General features: G+C 42.7%; 1 protein-coding gene across 7 annotated transcripts in view; it reads right to left on the minus strand.

Annotated features, from left to right (window-relative positions):
* The window catches only part of ANKS1A (ankyrin repeat and sterile alpha motif domain containing 1A), a 183,655-nt gene that overhangs the window by 64,370 nt on the left and 95,398 nt on the right, over positions 1-23,887 (minus strand). For all 7 annotated transcript variants that reach the window (XM_058554559.1, XM_058554556.1, XM_058554553.1 and 4 more), the window contains 4 exons: positions 23,680-23,876; positions 20,091-20,183; positions 15,212-15,332; positions 1,234-1,823 (listed from right to left, as the gene is read on the minus strand). In XM_058554559.1, coding sequence (XP_058410542.1) covers positions 1,234-1,823; positions 15,212-15,332; positions 20,091-20,183; positions 23,680-23,876 — 1,001 coding nt within the window. The remainder of the gene's footprint in view (positions 1-1,233; positions 1,824-15,211; positions 15,333-20,090; positions 20,184-23,679; positions 23,877-23,887) is intronic.

Here is a 23,887-nt window from a genome sequence, read left to right on the forward strand (position 1 = left end):
CCTACAAACACACATACTCATGTGTGTAATCTCCCGGGGGCCAGAAGCTCACTTACTCACACTGATTTTCTTTAAGGGGCCGGGCATCTAACACAGGGTCAACAAATCTTGATTTACTAAACAGTGAAAATCTTCTACTGCACAGGATTCCTCCGTCCCTGACTAAACAGAGTCCCAAACCTCATTTTATCTGGAGATAAGAGTGCTGTAGGAATTGCCCCCGCCCTGTTCCCACAGTAGGAATGGGATTAGCTTTGGTTTATATAATTTTGCAGCTGCAACCTGAATACAGTTGGGTAGGGCATTTAGTCTACAGATTGTTCAAATGGACATGTCAGCTGTACTGTTCCCCTCCTCTTGGAGAGCTAAATTCATGTCTTGAAAATATTCCTGGGAGATAGACCCAGTCCACTTCAAAGGCAGCTTCCTTCCAGCAAGAAGCCTGCAAGAGTAGCACTTTAACATTCCCTGGGTGTTTACCAATCTTTGAGAAACACATTCTTCTGCCCAGTAAGACATGTCACAGGTCACTGAAAAATATTCAGTGGAAATATACATATTTCCAACCATTCTATAACAATAGTTATGAAAGGAAACTGGGCCTCAGACTCTGAATGTTTTCTCCTCACTAATCTCTCTTTGTTTCCTGAACCATCTAGCTCTCTGCCTCACCAACCCGGGAATGTGGGATCGGCAGGACGCTTCTGCTGGGAGAGGCATCTGGTCTTCCAGGGGAACACAGATAATCACGAAGGAGCAGGAAACAGAAAAGCCCCCTTCTGATCCCCTTTCAGTGGCTCCTCTCAAAGCACTGCCTCCCTCCCCTCCTCCTAGCTAACCCTGGATCTGCTCTCTTCCTCCTGAAGAATCATAGGAAGTACTCAGCTCTTCTTAAGCATCTTCAGGGTGAACAAGACTCCCTCAATGGGGCTGATGGGATCCAAACATTTCCAAACAGCATGTCATTTCTAGGAACTGCCTCTCCCTCAGTCCTGTTCTGCTGGGGCCTCCACCCTCCAGTTTAACCATGAATGGACCTGCGATCCAGGCAGTAAGATCCCCTGCTCTGCCTACGTGGGGCTTGCCTGCCTCACAGCTGTCAGAAACACTCTGGTCGCAGTGTGAAGGAACCAGGGCAACCCTGGCCCACATCCTGGTCCCAGGAGTCGGCACACAGGGGAGCCGAGGTGGGCTGCAGCCAGCCCAGTTTTCTGTGACGTCATGCAGCCTTACCTCATCCCACTCCGAGGCAAAAGAGGGTGACTTTTCTAGCCTCTTCTTCCCGATGCTGCAGTTGGACAAGGACTCGCTCCGGCTCCCCATTGTAGCGTCCTCCGTGGGTGAGCAGGTCAGGAGATCAGAGTCAGACTTGGACAAGCTGCGACTGAGTTTGAGTTCAGCTTTTGGTTTGCTGGTGGGAGGGGCTCGGCTCCTGGCCCCACTCCGGCCTCCTTCTTCCTCGGCACCACCAGGGTGTGAAGATGCTGTGTGAGTCAAAGTTTCAGGGTGCGATTGGCTGTTGGTGGTGGGCAGGCCTGCTGCATAGCCCACTCTTTTACTCTGGTCCAGGACACTGGGCAGGGAGGCTCCAGGAGCGTGCACACTTGTCTCCTCCAGCTGCATGCTGGCCTCGTGGCAGGCACCCTGCGCAGGGGACCCCTCTGGACAGCTCTGGCCAGCGGCAGAGAGTAGCTGAAAAGGGTCCTGCCCCACCTCACACACCGGGGAGGAGCCGTGGAGGAGACCTGAGAACTGCTCTGGGACCTGCCCGTCCTGCCCCTCCGCAGAGTCCTGGCTCCGGCTGCTGCTGCTCCGCCTGTGGTCTTGGAGTGGACAGAGAGACAGAGAAATAAAAAATTAAACATGGCAAAAATCAACAAAGTTCCAATGCAGCGAGTGTACAGTAGAGCAGAGGAATTCAAAACCAGAGGGAAAGAAAGAGCAGCTGAATGGGCTGGGGAGAGGGCAGAGGCAGAGAAAAAGAGAAAGGAAGGAAGAAAACAGTTTCATACTGTTCTTAATGTTCAATTTGTACCCAAAGTCAGAGCATTTATGAAATTCCAAACACTGGCCTGATTAATGCTATCTGGCAGCCTTCCCTGTTGTTAGATTTCTGTTAACATTAACGACCAGACCTTGCTATATAAGGCGAGAAGAAGTGCTAACTATATCCTACAGAAAGGACACAAGTGAGGAGAGAGTGAGCGAACACGAAGTAAAAGTGAGAGAGAAAGAGAGAGGGCGCGCCAGCAAGCAAGCATGAGCAAGCCAGACTCACTCCTGGAACATCTGATACATTTCCATAAAGGCCAAAGTGTTATTTAGAGCCACCCCCCCTCCCTTCCTTTGGCAAGCAACAACAGAGGGAAAAAAAATGGAGGTCATGATCCACAACCTGCAACTTCTGGAATTCCTTAACTGAAAGTGCAAAACAAACCAGCAGAGAAATAACTGCTTCCTTCCTCAGAAGGGGCTATTCAAAGTTCCACGCCTCATCCTTCCTTCCTCAGGGAGCAGACTTTTTTTTTTTTTTTTGAGAATGTGCATATCTCACTCCTTCCAAAGCCTCCCAGCTGCTCCTATTTGTTTAAGTTTAACCTTAGTTGATCCACTGAAAACAAAATGGTCTAATTTGTCAATGCCAAGAGACATCTGCAGTATCAAGACCTCCCTAACATCCCAGAAATCTGACACTGCTGGCTCATGAGGCCAACTACTACTGGACACTCACCCAAGATATCAAATATCTCTGCCCTGGAGTAGCATAAATAATTGACCAAATCAGAGTCCAACATCAGTATCACACTGGGACACCCAAGAGTCTAGCGCTGCATGAACTCAGACCCATTAGAGATTTTAACCCACATCAGCAGGGAAGATACCAACCCTCTGTCCAGTACTAACTCATATCCCAAAGCTAATATTCAATGTTATTTTCTCTGTAGGTGGAATCTATGGTACATACACCAAATGATTCCCAGGTCTGCCCAAAGCTCCTAAGAACTGTTCATGAGATCAGAGAATCTTAGAACCGAAAGTCAAGTTCAACTATTTTTACAGATGAGAAATCTAAGGCCCTCAGGCCTTTAGTAGTTTGCCCAAGGTGGTGGGGCAGAAGGCTTTAACCTAGGTGTCTGAACACCTGGCTCTGGTCCTGGCTGTGCTGCTCTCTAGCTGTGTGGCCTTAGCAATGATCTCACCTTGCCAGACTTCAGTATCTAAAATAAGCGGGTTGGACTGCATGGTAAAAAAATCTCTTTTATGTTATGATGGTGATGAGACTCCAAGTCTCCACCATACTGTGATGGCAAACTTCTCCCCCTCAGGGGCTGCTGCATGGCCCTGCCTGGGTGCCTCTCCTGTTACTGCCTGCACAGGACCCACTCTCCCTCATCAGCTTGCCTGCAGCCCCAAGGCCCCTTCTCGAAGCTCAGTTCCGCAGCTCAACAGAATAGTGAGGTGAGGAGGGGTGCACTTTACACTAAAACAGTCTTCACTGCCCATGCATGATCTAGTGTCCCACAACGCTGGCTCCTCCAAGACAGCCTCTAAGGAAGGATCCCAGCAACCAGCTCTCATACTGCGCCTGTCACCCTGAGGTCTGAGCAGGGACATGGTTCCATTCACTCCACCCTCTCAAGAAGAATGGTTCATTCTCCACAGTCTGTTCAGCTTTTGGCAAGTCTGCAGAGGCTGCAGAGGGGGCAGCCAATTAGCTCCACTTTATAGCTCTGATTACTTATCCACAGGAGCCCAGAAGTATGAACTTTGGCATCTCCTTTTTCTACACTTGACTGGTTTGGGACTTTCACACCCCTAACTCATAAACCCTACACCCCCAAGGTCAGGTCCAGAGCACTGAATAAGCACTGAACAATTTGAATCATTTCTCTAGGGAAGAAGAAATGCTGCATACATAAGAGTTCCATACAGCTTAACTCAGGCCCCAGGAAGCCATGACTTCAGGGCTATGAATACCACATAGGACAACTGACAGGCTGAACCAAGCTGCCTTGTGGTGTTGCATGGTGCGGCCACAAAGAAGATGACACATGACCATCTAATGTGGTTCAGGCCAACGGCACTTCCCAGGAGAGTTTGATGGGGAGAGTCAACCAGGCTACAAAGTTTGCCACCTCTAGGACTATATTCTAATGGCCCACCACCTATAGAAGCCGGGCCAAGGTGCAATGTCCCTCTGACTACATTTGAATACAAAAAGAAGATTTTGGTAACAGGACCACAGACTTCTATTCCTTTGCATCAGCCTTTAGCTTCTTATTTAACTTTTTTTGTGTGTGTGGGGAAGGGGAGTCCCACAACAAAAGCAAAACACTACAGTCCAGAACTGGGAGCCAGCATGGCTCACACTGCCTGGGTGGACTCAGAACCCAGGCCACAGAGAATGTTCAGACTGCTGCTGTGGGAGCCGACAATGAAGGCCCTGTCAAAAAGCCACCCATTCATGCGAGCCATCAATGAAGAAAGAGAGACAGATGCCAAGAGCTCAATAGCAGACAGATGGCAAGGGGAAAGAAGTGGGCAGAAAGAAGGAATGGAAACTTATGGAAGAAGGAAATATGTGAAGCAGATGAATTTCTGAAAGTCATAATCCCATTACAGAAACCACAATCCACCAATACTTAATGAAGTATAAGAAATCACAAAAAGAGAGTCTTATAATTACATGACTTATCCCAGCAATTCCCTGGGAAAGACACCTTGGTATTTGAAAAGCTTGTCAAGATCTAAGAACCTCAGGATCTTAATAAGCTGGTGTTCTCTTTCCCATAAAAAACTATATCCAAGGCTAAGCTAGATTTCCTAGCAAATCAACAGGTCGGAAAAAGATCTACTCAATGGTCCCTTTCTTTGGTAAAGTCAGGATAATATTAGGTCTCTCAGGGACAAGGTGTTAACAATACAATGTACTGATCAAGAGCCAGATCTTGAGCAAATTACTTAACTTCCCTGTGCCTAGTATTCTCATCTATAATTTTGGGATCTTAACAGTGCTTATTTCATAGGATTGCTGTGAGAATTAAATTATATATGTAAAGCATTTAGAAACATGCCTGGCACATGCCAGCTCTCAATAGATGTTAACAATTGTTATTATTCCCCACACAAGATCCATTACAAAATATTTTGCTCACAGGTGAGACCAACTATTTCTCTGTTCTCACAGGTTTGTCACAAGGATCATCAAAGACAATGCACAGGTCAAGTACAAATATCCACTGCCTTCACCATCCTTACAACTCTTGACAGCGGACGGAAGGGACAGAAGGTAATATGGTGAGGGGGCTGAAGCGAGAACCTGAGACAGGCCCCACAACCGTCCTGTAACCACCCATTCCTTCAACGGGCAGGTGCAAAATGTCTGCCTGCAAGGGGGCACTTACGAGATATAAAGATGAAGACACTGAATCTGCTCAATGGGCTAACCAGCTATTCGAGGAGACTAGCATATACAGAAATAACTAGAATTCAAGGCAAAAATTAATAGATGCTTTAAGAAAAGTATAAACCAAATCCACAGTGAGCAGAAAAGAAAGTGATTATTTTGAACCAGTTGACTTCTCAAAGGAAGTAGCTTTTGAGCTGGGCGTTGAAGGAGAAGTAAGGCCTTGACAGGCTTCAAGAGAAGTGGAAATACATTAGAAAAAGCAGAGACATGAACTTCGTGCCCAGGGACTCATGGTCTCATAGAAGAAAATCTTGAGGCCTGAGGCCTTCCTTCTGACGGGAATCATCATGCTCCCGTCTACACAGCTTCCAACCTCCTCCCACACTGCCCTCAGCACGCCTTACAACCTACCCTTTTAGGAGAGAAACAGGAGGGAATAGGACACAGGGAGGCTGTTTCCTTACTCTCCCCATACATCAAGGCCAGCTGCTCTACTGCAGAGGACACACCAGCATGCTAATTCCCAGCCCCTTCAACTTGCTAGCTTTATTCATTCTGAGTGTTCATTTTCTTTTTACCCTGTAAGCTGCTGAAGCAAGGGGTCTTCTGTGCTGCATTTTAATTACTATGATGATCCATGGGGATCTCAAGGGCTTTTGAATAATAACATTTTAACGTTTACACATTTTCAGTCACCCCTGCCCGTTTAAATTAGGGCTGAAAAATGCAGCTCATGTGAGGAGTCGCTAAGTCAGATTAGTGCTCAGACCCCGAGGAGAAGGCTGGGGGACTCCAGTTGCCCAGACTGTTTTGCTTTTCTTGTTCCATTAAGATTAGAACCCTCCAATTGTCTAGTCACTGTGGTGAGCATCAGAAACTGTGTGTGTCCAGGAGAGCTCCTAGGCACATGGCTACTTTTGGAGGGTCACTATGCTCTCCCGAAAAGAAAGGTGCTGACTAGGTTATGCAGACATTTGCTGGAGATTGTGATCTGATAAAACAAATAGACCGAGAGTCCATTCTGGACCATGGCAACCAGAGAACTAGAACAAGAGCTGGACCGCGATTCAAGAGGCCCGAGTTATTGTCCCAGCTCTGTGATTTTTCCTCTCTGAGTCTCTTTCAAAAAATGAACAGCTGGGATGCATTCTCTAGGGCTTTGAGATTTAGTATGGTTTGAATCTGTGATCAGATGAACTAAGTTCCCTTCCAGCTCTATGATACTAAGAACGTGAATAGCAGCAGGGCTTCAGACGAAATGGTTTAACCTCATGGTTAAACAGGCTTTGGATTCAGCCAGACTAGGGCTTAAGGCCCAGCTCTAACACTTCACTTCTTCCTCATCTATTAAACAGGGATAAAAATAGATCCTACTCGGAAGATTTGTCTTGAGATATTCAATGACCTAATCAGTGTAAATGAACTCAGCTCATGGCTGGCCCATAAGAAGCATTCAGTAAATGGTAGCTGCCATCATTATCATCATTTTTCATTTACAACCATTTCCAAATGGCTCTTCATGCTAACACTGAACACAGAGGCTGGTTTTTTTTCTCCCAACTCTGCAAAGGAGACTGGTTTCTTCTAAATGGCCTTATAAACCAGCAGAATAAAACTCAAATGCCGGGGAAGGCCCAGCAGTCTTGCAAGTTTGGTTCAGGGTGACGTCTAACAGCACATTGGAGAATCTTCAGGTCAGAAACCATCTCAACCCACTGCAGCACCCATAGGTACAGCCTGGGACTCAGGACTGGTCCACTTTGACTTGGCCCTGATTACCTTATGTCTCCCCCATTTCTTTAAACTCCTCCTGAAGAGTCTGTTTACTGTTGTTGGACCTCTGGCTCCCCCAACTTCTCTATTCAATACACCAGCTCTGCCTGGATCAGTCTCCAACCAGCCATGATATTTAACCCTGCCTAATTTAATAGCACACTTGCCATCTCTGTTTCCCTTGATCTTCTGCCAGTTCCAACACTGGGTATGCACAACCATTTGCTTTCTCTTCTCCAGTTGCTGGAATGTTGAGCCCTGCTGAATACTCAAGAAACAACTGACTGAGTCCTCTACCAATTTATTTAACTCAGCTGGCTTCCAACTACAATGTATCAGGTACTAGTTATTCTGTACCAAACACTGTGCTAAGTATTTTCTTTTTTAATATTCATAACAACCATGAGGTAACAATTTGTATCTCTACTTCACATGTAGAAAACGATGCTTAAAGAGGTTAAATGACTTCCTCAGTCACCAGCAATAAGTAGAAGAGCAAGAATTCAAATGCAAGCCTGACGGAACCAGGCCCAGCTATTCTTTCATTCACCTCTTGAACAGACCTTAAGATGGATTCCTCATCTCCTCCACTCTTTTCAGACTGTCATCTTTCCCACAGTGCCTATACTCTTGGAGGACAATCACACCAATTTCCTGAGAACACTTAGACCAGACAAACTTCCTTAACTACTCTCAACACCATGTAAAAATTTGGGGATAACTTCATCTCTTCCCACCTGCCTGTCAGTGTAGGAGAAATACGAGAAGTATTTCCCCATCTACGATTTACGAATGGCCTTCTAACTGCCTAACCCTTTTTCTAGTCTTCATCCGTCTAGCTCTTTCTATATCATTTGACACTGTTTACTAGTTGTCCCCAATACCCACTCTCACCTTCTTCCTTGGTCATAGGATCTTTTTAGATTGGCTCACAGCCACCTAGAATAAAGACTACATTTCCCATCTCCTTCTAGCTAGGTGTAGCCACGTGACCAAGTTCTCACCAATGGGTTATAAATGAAAGTGGTATATGCAACTTTTGAGAACTGTCTTTAAAGTGCCCTTCTTCTCTCCTTTCTTCCTTCCTGTGCTGATAGCCTGAACTTGACTAGTCATCTTGAACCATGAGACGGCAGGAGACTAGGTCCTTGACCATCATGAACTTCCATGCTAGCCCTGGACTCCTTACTTCTGGACTTCTATCTTGTTTAAACCACAGTTATTTTGGGGTTTCCATCACATTCAGCCTTGGCTTCTAAGACAATGAATTATTCTGGTTATCTTCTTATGTTTCTTTCCCCTTGTGCCTCTAAATATAAGTTCTACTCTTGACTTCTTCGAACTCTCTAGTCTTCCCCTCAGCAACTGATTATCTTTTATGTTAACCATCACTTCAACTTGGATGATTCATGATTCCATATTTCTAATCTTTACACCTGTCTTGAATATCAGATCCACATTTCCAAGTGTTTATGGAGTATTTTTACCTAAATGTTCTCCTGGCACTTGAAACACCTCAAACTTAACATATTCAAAATTAAACTTAACATCTCCCCTCAAACATGTCCCTCCTTTAATCCCTTATATCTGTTAGTTGCACAATATTTTCCCAATTAACCAGGTTTAAAACCTCAGAATCATCCTCAATACCCTCTCCTCCTCATTCTTCCACATTTGTTTGTAAGGTCCTGTTAATTCTGCCTCCTCAATACCTCTGCCATCCATACCCTCCTTCCTATCACTTCCTTCTGTCCCCCCAGTTTGGGCCCTAATTTCCTTCAAGAGATTCCCTCAAGTCTCTTGACTTTAGGGTATTCCTGCCTCCAGTCTCTCCCAATTGTAATCTAAGATCCCACAATAATTCATACTTAAAGTGTGGTTTCTATCCTATTGCCTCACTCAAAAAGCTTCAACAACACTGCACTGTCTTTGGAATAAAGACTGACATTTGAGATGTAATACTCTATGATCGGTTCTTTGTTCCAGCTAAACTGGATTACTTACCATTCTCCAAACATGTACTCTCCCATCATCTTACTGTTGTTTATGCTACTCCCTCTGCCTGGAATGCCCTTTCCTTCCTCCTTACTTCTGCCTATCAAGTAGAATTCTCAATTTTGGGGTTCAGCTCAAATGCCACTTCCTCCATAAAGCCATCCCTGATCTCCTACACTGACATAATGTATCCCTCTTTTGAACTCCAAAATTACTTTTATACCACTTTATATGAACTTAACGTATTCTTCCCTTTTAAGATTATTTTACATATGTATATAAATGGCTGTTGATATATCTGGTGGAAGAAAATACAGGTGTATAGTTCACAAGGCTTGGACTTGTTCCATAATGGAAAGAAAAGTGAACTATCCCAACTCAGAAACATAAATTGATAAGAGCAAGACAGTTACACAGTGGGGCTTTTGGCAGGAGCTCCTCTAACATAAGAAGGTGAGAGAAGAGGACACTGCTGAAGACAAAGCTTAATTATTAAACTGTCTCATTTACATTTCTTGCCTTTGGGAAAAGCACCCAAATTTAGTCCTCGGAATCTGCTAGCCTGGACTTCCAGGTAAACATGGTGGACTGAACACAGGTACCTATTTAATCTTCTTCCTGGAGTCTTACTAAACAAAAAGTAAAAGTAAGACTGCAGATGGAAGCACACCTGAGAATCCCAAGTTGGCAAACGAAAAAGCCAAGACTTACACTATAGAATTCCCCAAAGGCTCAGGAATTGGCAGCACCCTGGATGCGGCAGTAGGGAGAAGCTAAAACAACATTTTCCTTCCCTCCAAGAGGATTAAGGTCTTCATACTCATGCACAAACTTCACACAGACCTAAATAAATGCATAGTTCTCAGGAACATTGACTTAATTGCATCTAAAAAACTTCAGAAGTGTAGCTGTGTGCCAAGGAGTCCACATGTATCACTGTCTTCTGATACTGATTCATCCCTCTCCTAAGTAACCACTTCACCTAGACCTAGGCACCATTAGTGGATGCTGCAGAAAAGCACCACAGAGAATAATGACTTTTAGAGTTCTTGGCTACTTTTCTATTTGCTATTAAACCTGGAAAGTTATCCACTGTTTCTCTGAGCAGTAGTATGTCCAGAATGTCCAGTGGGCAAAGAGTTAAACACTAAAGAGAAATAAATGACTATGCAACACGAAACAGGAAATACTGCTCTCAGTTATGCTAGCCTTATATAATAATTTCAGAAGAATTTTTCTACATTTGAAACAATTTAAATAACAGAGGAATACATTGTTGGATAAAACTATCATAAAACCATCTAGGCCTAGTGCCTTTTGGGGGGGATGGGTTTTCTGCTTCATTAATCTACTAAAGCTTTCTACTTCTGTCAGTTTTTGTAATATCTACAGACACAAATCACATTTTTGGGTGGGAAAATTCTTCACCGAAATGTCCTGCATAGTGCAAGATGCTTAGCATTCCTGGTCACCAGTCACTAAATGTCAGTAGAAACCCTACTTCCACCAGTCATTTTGATGGGCCAATAACTCTCTCAGACAATTCATCCCAGAGGGACAGTAGCAACTCTAACTAACCACATAAAATTTATTCCTATAAATTCTCTTTTTAAGATTTTAAAATAATCTTAAAATAATCTTAAAATCAGAGAGATTTTAAAAATTCTCTGAATTTGTCCTTATATATATTCTTTATATTATTCCTATATTTTGTGTTTTTTTCTCTTTTCTTGATCAGATTGTCAGATATCTTTATAAAAACAAACAAGTTTTCATTGTAATGATCAACTCTATTGCTTTTTTTTTTACTTCATTGTTTCTGCTTTTATTTTTTTCTTTATTTGAGGTGTAACATGCACACATACAGTATATGAAGTATACTACCTACTTTTATCTTTATTAATTCCTCTCTGCTACTTTCTTTTGGTTAAGCGTTAGTCTTTCTTGTGTCTTAACAAATGAATTTAAAGATATAAACTTTCCTCTGGGTATCACTTGGCCAAATACTATCAGTATTTATATGAAGTATTTCCACTACAATTAATTCCTAAGTAGAAAAATAGAAGAAAAAAAAAGATAGGCAACTCATAGACTAAATATATAACACTAATCAATAAGATAAGATGCTCAATTTCACTAGATGAGACAAATGACAATTTCAAAAGACAATTTTTTTACTTATCATGGTAAAAAACGTTAAAGAGTGACAATATTCCATGCTGGTGAATGATGGAGAAAAGAGAGTGCTCCTTCACCATTAAGGGAGGGCAATTTAGCTCCACCAATTAGATCTAGACCTGCACCTACAATCTGAGTGGCTAATCCTACTTTCTATCAATGTCTCTTAAGAAATACTCTTATAAGCATGTAAGAATATGTGTATGGAATGTCCATGGCAGCATAATTTATGACAGAGAAATACTGGAGGCAACTTAAACATCTATCAACTGGAGAATGGAAAAATGAGTCATGGGATATTCAACAACCATTGAAAAAGAATAAAGTAGATTTGTAAGAACTAAGACAAAATTGTATCCATGATCTATAGACAAGGTAAATAAAAAAACAAGTTTGCAAAATCGTTTGTAAAATATGATCCCATTTTAGGTTAAAAACAAACAAAACAATCTCACATAGTCACTTTTGTATAAAGATAGCAAATGGCCTGAAGCATACACTACACTTTCAAACTGTGGTCAACTCTGGCAACTGTGAGTAGCAGAGAGGTGAGAAGAACCTGAGCATTTTATTTGTATTCTGTATTTCTGTATTGATTGAATTTTTTTCCAGTGAGCTAATACAAATATAATTTTAAAATGTAATTTAAAAAAATCTCCCATCCCACCCCTCACATTGTAGTTTCTTGGACTATAGTAAGGAGGTCTGAAACCTCTGGCAGTCTCATTAACGCGGCCTTTTGAAAACTGATGAATTAATTTATAAAAGCTGCCTAAGATAATGACATTAGTGGAAAAGCAGAAAAGATTTAATATGTACTAACCCACAACACCATCTGCTGACTTGCCTCACATTCACCAACCCATCAGGCATTCTTTCCAGACTATTGAGAAATTGGCAGAGCCCATTTTCATATTTAATGTCTCAACTCCTTTGTCTGAAAGCTCTTTGAGTGATCCAAGCAGCTAGCCCGGAGGCAGGCACACCCCACATGCTGTGGTTCAATTAAATCTGCTTCCTGCGCGGCCCACTCTTAACAGTTAGCCCAATATTGCAGAGCTGGAAGAAACGAAAGCAAAGGAGGACTAGATGTGGGGGTCTGAAGTCCTTCGTGGCAGTTCCCTCCTTAACCTGGAGAACTCTTGATCTGAAAATAGAAAACTGCTACCAAGGGCACTTGGCAGGCAAGGAGACCAGCCTCATTTATGAAGTTTGTCTGACTTTTTGCTTTTCTTTCTTCTAAAGGTTGAGCCAGTTATCTTGTAGTGGTTCCAGATCAAGCCTTTGAAAAAGAGAAGGAACTGGAATCTCCCTCCTCCGTGATGCTAAAGATTCTTCCCTCACTAAGAACTACCTTCAAACAGAGCATCAACTTAATTAAGTGCTTATTCTTTAAGGGTCAATTTCAGTATGATTTATTATTAAACAACTAGAGAAGGCATCGGTGCTCTACTCCACTCTCTCTAAATTAATTAGAATTAATTAAAAATCTACTAATGTGATTGGAAGGCTCAATACAGTTAAGATATCAGTTCTTCCCAAATTGCTATATAGATTCAACACAGTCCCAATAAAAATCCCAGCAGGACTTTTTGTAAAAATCAACAAGCTGATTCTGAATTTTTGTATGAAAAGATAAAGGAACTAAAATATCTAAAACAATTCTGAAAAAGAATAACAAAGTGGCAAAGGCAATTCCATGAAGAAAGGACAGTCTTTTCAACAAATCGTGCTGAAACAATTGGATATCCATATGCAAAAAAATGAATCTCTACCCATACCTCACACCATATACAAAAATTAACTCAAAATGGATCACAGACCTAAAGGTATACCTAAAGATATAAAATTGCTACAAGAAAATATAGGAAAAAATATTTGTGACCTCATTCATTGAAAAAAGGATAAATTGAACTTCAAAATTAAGAACCTCTGCTCTTCAAAAGACACTGTTAACAGAATAAAAAAACAAATCAGACTAGAAGATCACATATCAGATAAAAAACTTGTGTCCAAAATATATAAAGAACTCTCATAACTCAATAGTAAGGAAACAACTCAATTTTTTAAAATAAGCAAAAGATTTGAACAGACACTTTATTACATATAAAGATGGCAAACAATCACATTAATAGATGCTCAACATCATTAGTCATTAGGGAAATGCAAATTAAATCCACAATGAAATATCACTACACACCTATCAGAATGACTAAAATTTTAAAAACCTGACAATATTAAGTGCTAAGGAGAATACACAGCAACTATAACTCTGTTGGGAATGCAAAATGCTATAACTATTCTGGAAAATGGTTTGGCAGTTTCTTTTAAAGTTAAGTATATATATACACCTAGGACCCAGTCATCCCATTCCTAGTGTTTACCCAAGAGAAATGAAACCTATGTTCACACAAAAACCTGTATGCAATATTTATAGCAGCTTTATTTGTAAATGCCAAAAACTATAAATGACCCAAATGTACCTCAACTAGAGAACAGATGAACTATGGTATATCCAAACAATGGAATATTAGTCAGCAACGAAAAGGAACAAATTATTGATATATGCAACAACATGGATGAATCTCAAATGAATTATGCTAAGTGAAAGGCGCCAGATTCCAAAGGGTACATACTGTGTGATTCCATTTATATGACACTCTGGAAGACGCAAAATTATTGGGACAGACATAAGAGCAGTGGTTGCCAGGGGTAAGAGAGGGGTGCAGGACTGACTACAAAGGGACACAGGAGAATTTTTTTGTGTGATGAAACTGTTCCGTATCTTAATTATAGTGGCAGTTATACAACTGTATTTGTCAAGACTCACAGAACTGTACACCAAAAGGGTAAATTTTACTGTATCTAAATGATAACTTTTTTTAAAAGCTCCAAATGGAAACTATAAAAAACAAAACTACTATGAAAATGACCATGAAGTTTCTGCATGCAGGAAGAGAAATCTTTTAAACAGGACCATTAAAAATAAGGTCTACAATGTCACACACATATGCACACGTTCTCTTTGCCACCCCCTACCCTCCGACAGGTCTAGCAAAGGGCACTGCAAAAGAAACAATCACATCCCCCATTCTTACCTGAACCGTAGACGGTCTCAGGATCGAAAGGAGGCACTAATGACACCCCATGAAGGACCTAGTACATGCAAGCTATAGAGAGCTGGGGGGGGGGGGCGGGGGCGGCACAGGAGTTCCTTCAAACTGCAGTGGGAATTGCATTGCCCCTCTTTGCTCTTCCTTAGACAGAGGTTGTCACAAATTCTCCAGCAGTGCCCACTCACCTCTGTCGTGACTGCATTTACATCGGCCTGGCTGGATCTCAGTCCTGCAGCACTCACTCCCTCATGGAGGAAAGTGAATTTTGCAGAGGCAATGAAAGTAGGCCAAGGCGACAGAGCACTCTAGTTACCGGGTGGCAGCCAATCACGGGCCCCTCCCCAGGAGTGTCTCGCTCTGAGGTTAGGACTCAAAGCGGAGTCTGTGCTGTCAGCCTGAACCCAAAGGGACTGACTTGTTTGGCTTGTTTTTCCACCAGGCTAACTTGAGGGCTTATGATTTGAGACCCCAAATCAATCTCTGCCACAATGCTGGCACTCTCTCCTTCCACGGTTCTCTCCTAGGCTGACCTAACCTTTTCCTTGCTCCATGTGCTGAAAGGTGGCAAGCCAACTCCAACCCCGGGGTATTGAAAATGAAAGGTCATAATATACCTGCCACCCCAGATTACCAGGAAACTAAACTTTCCTATCCCAAGAACATCACCACCTCCTTCCACCCAGGATCACAAACTTTAAAAATCCTTTTAGAGTTGTTTCTGTTGGCGGGGGTGGTGTACCTTTTGTTTTTCCGTCCACTGACACCAGCTTCTTTGTTTCTGCTGTTAACAATAGCTCATAAGGATGCTCATCCTCTTCCCTGGCTGCACTCCCCTGAATCCAGGGTCTCACGGCCAAGACCTAAGAGAGAAAAATACCACAGTACTTCTTGTGCGGTGGCTAATACCAAGACAGGTTATGTTGAGCAAATTAGAGATTATTGGCTCTTTTCTCATCTGAGAGGAAGAGAGGAGGGGAAGAGAAGGTAAATTATTCAAGTGTCACATAGAATCACAACTGCTTTTCTGGATATGCACCTGTACCTCAAATCTCAAAGGCCTTTGATTAAAACACTCCCCCTTCCTTACGTCATTTTATTCTTCAAAAAGCCATAAATAAAATCCATGATTCTCCCTTCTCTTGCTTCTCTCATCTCCACAGTGTTCTGCAAGATCTCTTTTCCGTGGATGGTATCTCCCAAGCGGTTTCTAGCCATGGTGCATCATAAAGCTGTGCACGTTTCTTTCCTAATATGCACACATCCCACCCCAAGGCTGGAATCCTTCCCCCCTTCTCAAGAGGGAATCAAAATGACTTCTGACTGACCCTGAATGACTGATAGCTACTAGAAACAAAGTGCTCTGTAAGTCCTTCTCTATTTCTGTGAGCCTTTCTTCCCAGGTCCTGGGGTTATTAAGAATTTCCCAAAAGCCAACTTCCTACCACATTTATGATAATTTCAAATTAATTCCACCAATCTCTGTTCTGAAAGGAGGCAAGTGACTAGGCAGTATGAATTTCAATGGAGAAAAAGCAGCTCTGTCTACTAAGAAATCCCTAACCCAGGCAGCCAAGTGTCTCGGATGAAATAACTGGACCAGAGCTGGCTCCTACACCTGCCAACTTGCTTTAGTCAGCTGAGGGCCTGGTGGCCACCAATAGGCATGGTACCAGATTAGCCACATTTTTTCTCGAACCAAGCCAGAAACACCACAGTTAATGCTATAGTCGCACTGAAAGAGAGAATGGAGTTCCTTGCTTTAGAGGATAGTTCTGGCTTACCCGCTCTAAGAATGCAATGTGTTTCACAGGCAAATCAAGAGTAATCATATATGAGCTATTAGGAGAGGAAACCAAAGCACAAAATCTCTCTTGAGCAGTTTTGGCTGGGAACAAGAGGGTGAGGGGGAATTCCGAAGTCCACCTAACAAATAACAGTACCCTACAAATGCGATTCTTGGGCACACACAGAAACCTCCTCCTTCACTGACACGTCCCACAGCTCACTGGAAACGAATCAGGTTTGTGATTCATCAGGGTTTTGCTTCTTGGAGACATAGCTCACCATGTTATGGCCTAATGAGACAGCAAGGATTCAAACTAAATGAGAGGCTGCAGCTCCTGTTTGTTAACAAGGCTGCCACTCCAAAGGGAGAATGATAGCCTCTTTCCAAAATTCTGCTAAACACAGCAGGAACCTCCACTTACTGAAAGCCACCTGGAAGCTCAAAGCTATTTCATTACAATGAGCCATTTGCCTGTATTACTTATTCCTTTGCCTCTTCACAGGAACACAATTAAGAGAACAAAGAGGGACCATTAAGCAGTTCAGACAGTGTCAACTTAATACCCAGGCTTTACAGACAAGAATTGGTGTTCTGCAGGATTACACACCCATAGCTATCACTTAGGCAGAGCCCTGGAAATCTGATTCTGTGAGTGTTCTGCACGCAGCAAGAGCTCTCATATAGCTCCAGGCATGCTTCTCTGAGAGGTATTTGACAGCCTGGATGCCCACCTATAATACCCTTTCTTCTCAAGCAGGACAGGGCTGATGACTTCCATCTGGAAAATCAGGCCCACTGGACCTGTGTTCACTCCGTACCTGGCACTTGTGCACGACAACCAGAAGTAGAGAACCAGCAAATGTCAGAGCTGGAAGGGACTGGAACTATTACGGTCACAGCTAGGGAGCACCTGGTTCCAGCTCTTTTATTTTGCCGATGACAAAACTCAGTTCCCAGAGAGGTCTAGGGACTTGCCCAAGGTTACACAGAGAGCTCCCAGCAGAGCCAGAGCCATAAAATTCACCTCCCCTGATTCTGGACCAAGCTGGCCTCATTTTTTCTCCATCTAATCTGGAACTCTTTCTCTCCTTCTCTCCTTTCAGTCCTTCAGGGGACTGTCTAATGACAGTCCCCTGCTCATATCCAGACAACTCATAAGATGATCTTTTCCTCTTAGTCCTGGCCTCTGCCAGCTATGGGATTAAAATCTCATAATAAAGCAATAAACTGCTTTTCTTCGAGCCTTCCTAGCTCCCATTCAAGAAGCCCTGCATCACAGTGAATATGGCAATAACTGATTTTCAACCCAGAAAGGATTCTGCTCTTTACTAAATTACTTCTTAATATTTTTTTCCCCTTTCTTCCAGAACTGGCAATAAATCAAAGCCAAAAAAACATATTCTCTGCTATATGGAAAACAACATTTTTGCTGCAGAGGAAAGCTACTACCAGTCACCACCTAACTGTGACCAATGGAATGGCCAGTGGGGTGTGGGCAGCTTTCTGGGAAGAGATACCATAGCAGCTGCAACTTCCCAAGAACGTTTAGCACATTTGAGCATAGAGAAGACCACTGTCAGTCTGATGCAGCTGGCAGCCCATTTGGCGGGGCAAAAACATCTAAATGTGTGTGTATGCACATGCGTGTGCATATGTTTAATTTCTTTAAGCCAGTTTCATGATCTGGTCCTTACTCTGATAAGCCCTCCTGGAGCCAGGTATACTTAGCTTCCCTTAAAAGCTTCTATGGGTCATCCGACAATGACAAGCCTCAGGAATAGGATACAAACACTGGGGCAGATAGCTTGCCAAATACAAAAGTCTAAACTTTGATGAAGCCAATGCCTCCTCGGATGTGAGGGTTAGGGTATTAAAGCTTTGAGAGTATAAGAAATAAAGCTGGTCGGGCCGGCCCCGTGGCTTAGCGGTTAAGTGCACGCGCTCCGCTGCTGGTGGCCCGGGTTTGGATCCCGGGCGCGCACCGACACACAGCTTCCCCGGCCATGCTGAGGCCGTGTCCCACATACAGCAACTAGAAGGATGCACAGCTATGACATACAACTATCTACTGGGGCTTTGGGGGCAAAAAAATAAATAAATAAAATTATTAAAAGTCAGTGCCTTTAAAAAAAAAAAAGAAATAAAGCTGGTGAAGATTAGAGTCTAAAAAAAGGGTCCACCTTTGGAGAAGACCTATCCATTTAGACTACAGCAAACAGAGTCTGCCTTGACCATTAAAAGGATAAGACCCAGACCATATCACCTCTGTATTCATGTACTTATAATTAACACTAAGTAAGCAAAGCCAGAATTCCCATGGTCTTTCAAATACTGACTATGATGGTCCAACTGACCTGGAATTCCAGAAGCAAGTCCTAGAAGACGTATCTCAGACAGAGTCTCCCATCCAGGAAAGTAACATGGAGATTCCTCCTCCTAAGTCTTGACACTGTGTTATTGCCAACTGTATGCTCTAGAAAGTTTTGGGAGACTAAAAAGTTCTCATTGTCCAATATTTCTTTAAGAGCCTTGCCCTTATCCTTGGGCATTAGGAATTTTAATCCCAGTTCTTATTAAACAGGTGGCATGAGGCATTTACAGAGATCCAGCCCCAACTGAATATGCTCCATATTACTAGGTCTCTCCTTGTAAAAAGGGGGTAATGAAGCAAGCCTCTATATAAAAACGTGTAGGAACTTAATACACTCACTTGTATCTGCTAGCAATGTATTACGACCCTGGAGGCTATAATTCTGGAGACCCTTAGTTAAGACATGATAATAAGCATTTTGTAATCAAGGAATAGAAGGGAATAAGGACAGAATTTTTACCTACCATAGAAATCGTTCCCTATCTCCAACACTGACTTCTACATTCTTAAAAGGTCTTCCTTGTATTCACACATTTTGTTAACCTAAAGCCATCATTATGGTTCCATGAGTTTATATTAACTAAGAGAACCTGTCTCACTGGATGGCCCATGGCAATACTGTAAAAAACTTAACTCTGATTTCTAGGGATAAAGTAATGAGACTTAACTGACTAGTTTATATTAGCTGATTTGTAAATTAAAGAACAATAGGGCATTGAATGAGCCACAAAATAACTATTGAAATTACATAATACTTTGAATAAATACTCAATAAACATGCTCTCTGAATGGTAGGAAGTGTTAAAGGAGCATTTTGAAGATGAAAGATCAAGGAAAATATGATTTTCTTCATATACCTAAGTGAGAAGATTGAACTATTTGCTCCATGATATTTCTTTTTTTTAAAAATGGACTATTCTTTTCAAATAACCTTCTTTGATTCTCCCCACCCCCATGACTCCTATTTCTCTTCTAATTGAGTCTTCATGACATTTTCCGTGTTTGTCCTGGTGCAGATTCTTCATGTGCAATGAAGAGAGAAAATGTAAAAAGAGAAGTAAGACATTTGGGGCAAATCACCAAAGCTTGCTGTGACAGTCTAGAGAACAGTGACTAGGGGGATACTGTACACTTTGTATCAAGACAACACAGGTACAAAAGCAAAAACTAAGTGTTTAGCCAACTGGAGCCAGGAGAAAATGTGCTCATTTTACTTTCCATGTAGCAAGGTAGATCAACAATTGGCCTGTCTGCTACAGAGCTTTATTAAAATTCTTTGCTTAGTACTTTTGAGTGAGTTTGAAAGGTCTTGTTCCAGATTACTGATATACGCAATACAAATTTACTAATCCCCAAAGAGGTGATAAGAAAATGGGAAAGCAAAGTACTCTTTAAGCACATATTTATGAACTTTTCAAAATATCATATTTCAGTGATGGGAATAAACCCTCAACCCTCTACCTCAGAAGCTGTCAAGGGAAAATACTTCTTATCTACGCGGTCTTCCTCCTCTTCATCAGGTGGTGGCTTTGCTGGAGGTGGTGGACGTTCCCTCTGCAGAAGCGGAAAAATATATATTTCACTATCTCTTTTTTCAAGTATCTACCTTTTCGGTTTACTCTTACCTTAGCTCTTGGAAATGAAAAAGAATAATGTAAAGAACTCCCCTGAGAGGCTAAACTCAAGGTTTAATATCTAAACAGATGGAGAACCCTGCACACAACTCAATTAGCATGCTCCTTGCTTTTTGATGTTTGTAGCACATTACAAACACCTCTTTCCTATCCTTGACCAAGTGAGAAATATCAGCACTGAAAACACATAACTGCCTTGTCGGAAAATGTCCTTCACAATACCGATACATAAAACTCTACTACATATAGGAAAACCAGCGGCTCAACTTTCAGTCTACTCTATAAAGAGGAAACAGTAAATCAAAAGAATCAACTTGTCAAAGAGTTTTAACAAACCAAAGTTATTAAGGAAGTAATGAGGAAAGTAACCAAGGACAAAAACATCAATTCCTGCTCAAACTTTAATGCTATCCCCATTTATTAGCAAAAGCTCAGAACCAATCTCTTATCCTTCAACAATTATTATTATATATCATTAGCATATGAAAATCCTATTTCATCTCAGCCCTCTAAAAAGGAATATTTGTCAGTTATCTGCCCTAGAGCAGGAGTTGGCAAGCTTTTTCTTAAAGGGCCATACAGTAAATATTTTAGGCTTTGCAGTTAACTCTGCTATTGTGGTACAAAAGTAGCCACAGATAATATGTAAATGAGTGAGTGTGGCTGTGTTCCAATAAAACTTTATTCATAAAAATGTGCAGCTGTTTGTGGGCCATAGTTTGCCAACCCCTGCCCTAGAGCAAGAAACTCACTGAAGAGGGAGTTCATTAGATCATGGGTAGATCATTTCAGGAACACACAGAATGACCTTTGGTGAAAGAAAGCTGAAGAGAGGTTTGCCATTGTACCTGCAGTACCTTCAGTGTTGTTTCTATTCTGAAGTCCTATTCGTGCTTGATAATCAATGCTCCCACAGGGAAGAGAGTGGGAACCTGAAACAGGAGTTTGCTTGCAGGCTTATGCCCTGATTTGTAGGTTAGTTCACTGTGTTGCTAGAATAGGAGTATTTATTTATTTATTTTTATAATTTTTATTTATTTATTTTTTCCCCAAAGCCCCAGTAGACAGTTGTATGGCCATAGCTGCACATCCTTCTAGTTGCTGTATGTGGGACGCGGCCTCAGCATGGCTGGAGAAGCAGTGCGTCGGTGCGCGCCCGGGATTGAACCCGGGCCGCCAGCAGCGGAGCGCGCACACTTAACCGCTAAGCCACGGGGCCGGCCCTAGAATAAGAGTATTTAAAAAAAGTCAGGGCAGAGGTGAATGCTGAATTACGTGAGAGCCTCAGAGATATGTGCAAGGAAAGATATTTCTCATGTGTTAGGAGCTGCCAGGGTTAATTAGCATTTGACATCCATGATCTCTCTATCAAAACATGCTTCACTGTTGGGTATTATATCTTGATAAACTGGTCATTCCCACAGTCCCTGGAACCAGATGGATGCCCAATGGCAATAACTTCAAAACAGGTTTGAATGTCCAAGCCAAACAAGCTATTTAGATCAGATTTCTCACTCAGTCCCACTGTGCCCACCCTTCTTTGCTCTAGAAGTGCAGGAACAAGCCTGGTCCCAGTGCACCTTGAAAGGAAGAGAAGAGCAAAACGAGCAGGCCCATAATCTACACCAGTTATCTGACCCTGGGACACAAACAGCTGAGGAAAAACAAAATAAAACACAACAGCAAGAACCCATCCTAGACAACTTCCCAAGGCTGAAGGAGCCTAGAAAGAACAATATGAAACCTTTTGTGGAAGAAGCGATCAACAGGGACACTGGAAAGAAAGAGAAGCAAAGCACGAGCCTCTTTTTTCTAACATGAAATTTTGGCCAGGGGCCTGGAAGTAGAGCTGATTTATATGTACCATCCGCTGTGTTTACAAGATGTAGAACAGTCCCTTGGCCAGTTTATTACCAAGGGCCAAGAAGGTAGCACTGCCACAACATACCCAAGTAAAAATGGCAAAGCATGCATCCCCAGATGCATCAGTTTCTACTTAGCAGGACCATAGGAGGCTAGATTCCTGGAGTGGGATGGAACAAAGAGACTGTAAATCAGTGGCTAAGCCCCACAGGAACTTGGTTATACAAAGCTTACTTCAGCAACCCTTCGCTCTTCTTGCAAAGCCTCCAGCTCCCTCTAATGGGCATCACCTGTAAGTACCACTTAAAGCAAACCCTTCCTCCACAGGTGGATTGGCTTAATTCATTCATACCTAACAGTGAAAGAAGTGAATAACTAGCTGTGTCTACAGAGCACTATGCTAGTGGTGCTCGGCATATGTACTTGCTTTCACCACTCACAAGGAGTTTTATCACAGTCCTTGCTATCACCCACTCTGGTGGGCTACCACAAGACTGGCAGGCCTTTCCAAACTCCATGCTGAAACGCAGGGATGATTCCAGGGGAAGGAGCCTACCAAAAAAGAACACCAAGGAACATCAGGCTATTCTCAAGACACAACTGAAAAGCCCAAAGATCACCTAGCAGTCAAAGGATTATCAAAATGGTCATATGCCAGATTCAGACCAAAGGGAAAGGCCAGCCTCTCCAACAGGAAGAAATAATACACACCTGAAAATATGCCTCAAGGTGGGACTATCCCTGGGATCCTGTTAGAGCAATGGCCACTTTAAAGTGCAGTGCTCAAAACCTCAAATTACTGTGCCTGGCAATGCAGGAGGAAGGTCAATGAGACCACTGATTCAGGCTTAGGCTCACAGTAAAACCCCAGGGGAGAAAAAGGAGGTGATGAGCCTGAAGAACAATGAATAGGCTGGAAGTAGAAGCAAGTACTAGAGAAAGAAGCAGTAAGATGGGAAGGTGGACCTTGAGAAGGAAAGATTCAGGGTTGTCCTCAACGGCTGGAGAGGTTAGAACTGGGAAAAATAGGAATGCCACACACTAACACATACGATGTCTGATTAAGCCTTGCTACAACTCTCCTGAATACAGAATCTGTCCAAATCCAAACAGATAATTCTTTGAGGGCAAACGGAAGGTGGGCATACACTCAGGGCAGACAGGAACTTATTTCACGGAGCTCTTGCACCATCGGAACCACTCTCCAGAGAGAAAACAAACAATATATAGCAAAGACCCAAAGACAGAAGCAGCACTAAGGCTAAATAGAAATCAAATGCTTTAATTTGCTCTAAGGCCAAAAAGTAATAGAAGGATGCAAACAGGTTATACTGAAATCAGAAAAACCAAAATTATACCTTAACATGATCTGTATAATTTAACCACACTGAGTAAGAGAGAGAAGCAGCAGACCCCCAGGAGAAGAGGGGGAGTAGGATCCAGGCCTCTGAAATGCGAGCTGGCACCAGGCGCCTCGCTTCCTCTCCCCAGCGCCCCACCGTGCACAGGCTGACAACACTACCGCCAGGCGATTGAGAGCCCAGGCCACATACCGGCCTCACTCCAGCAGCTTTCACTCCTGCGGCCTCGGCCTCCTTGTTCACCGAGTCCCGGTCAGACGATCGCCCACTGGCCATGCTGTCCAGTGAATGGCAGGAGACAGCATTGTACAGCGCCTCGTAGGGACCCTCCTCTTCAGCGTTTGTGTCAAAATCGATGATCAGTTCAGTCACTGCTTTCTCCACGTCCCCTGAAGAGGAG

The sequence above is a fragment of the Diceros bicornis genome, chromosome 14 (assembly GCF_020826845.1).
Source record: "Diceros bicornis minor isolate mBicDic1 chromosome 14, mDicBic1.mat.cur, whole genome shotgun sequence".
In the NCBI taxonomy this organism is placed as follows: domain Eukaryota; kingdom Metazoa; phylum Chordata; class Mammalia; order Perissodactyla; family Rhinocerotidae; genus Diceros; species Diceros bicornis.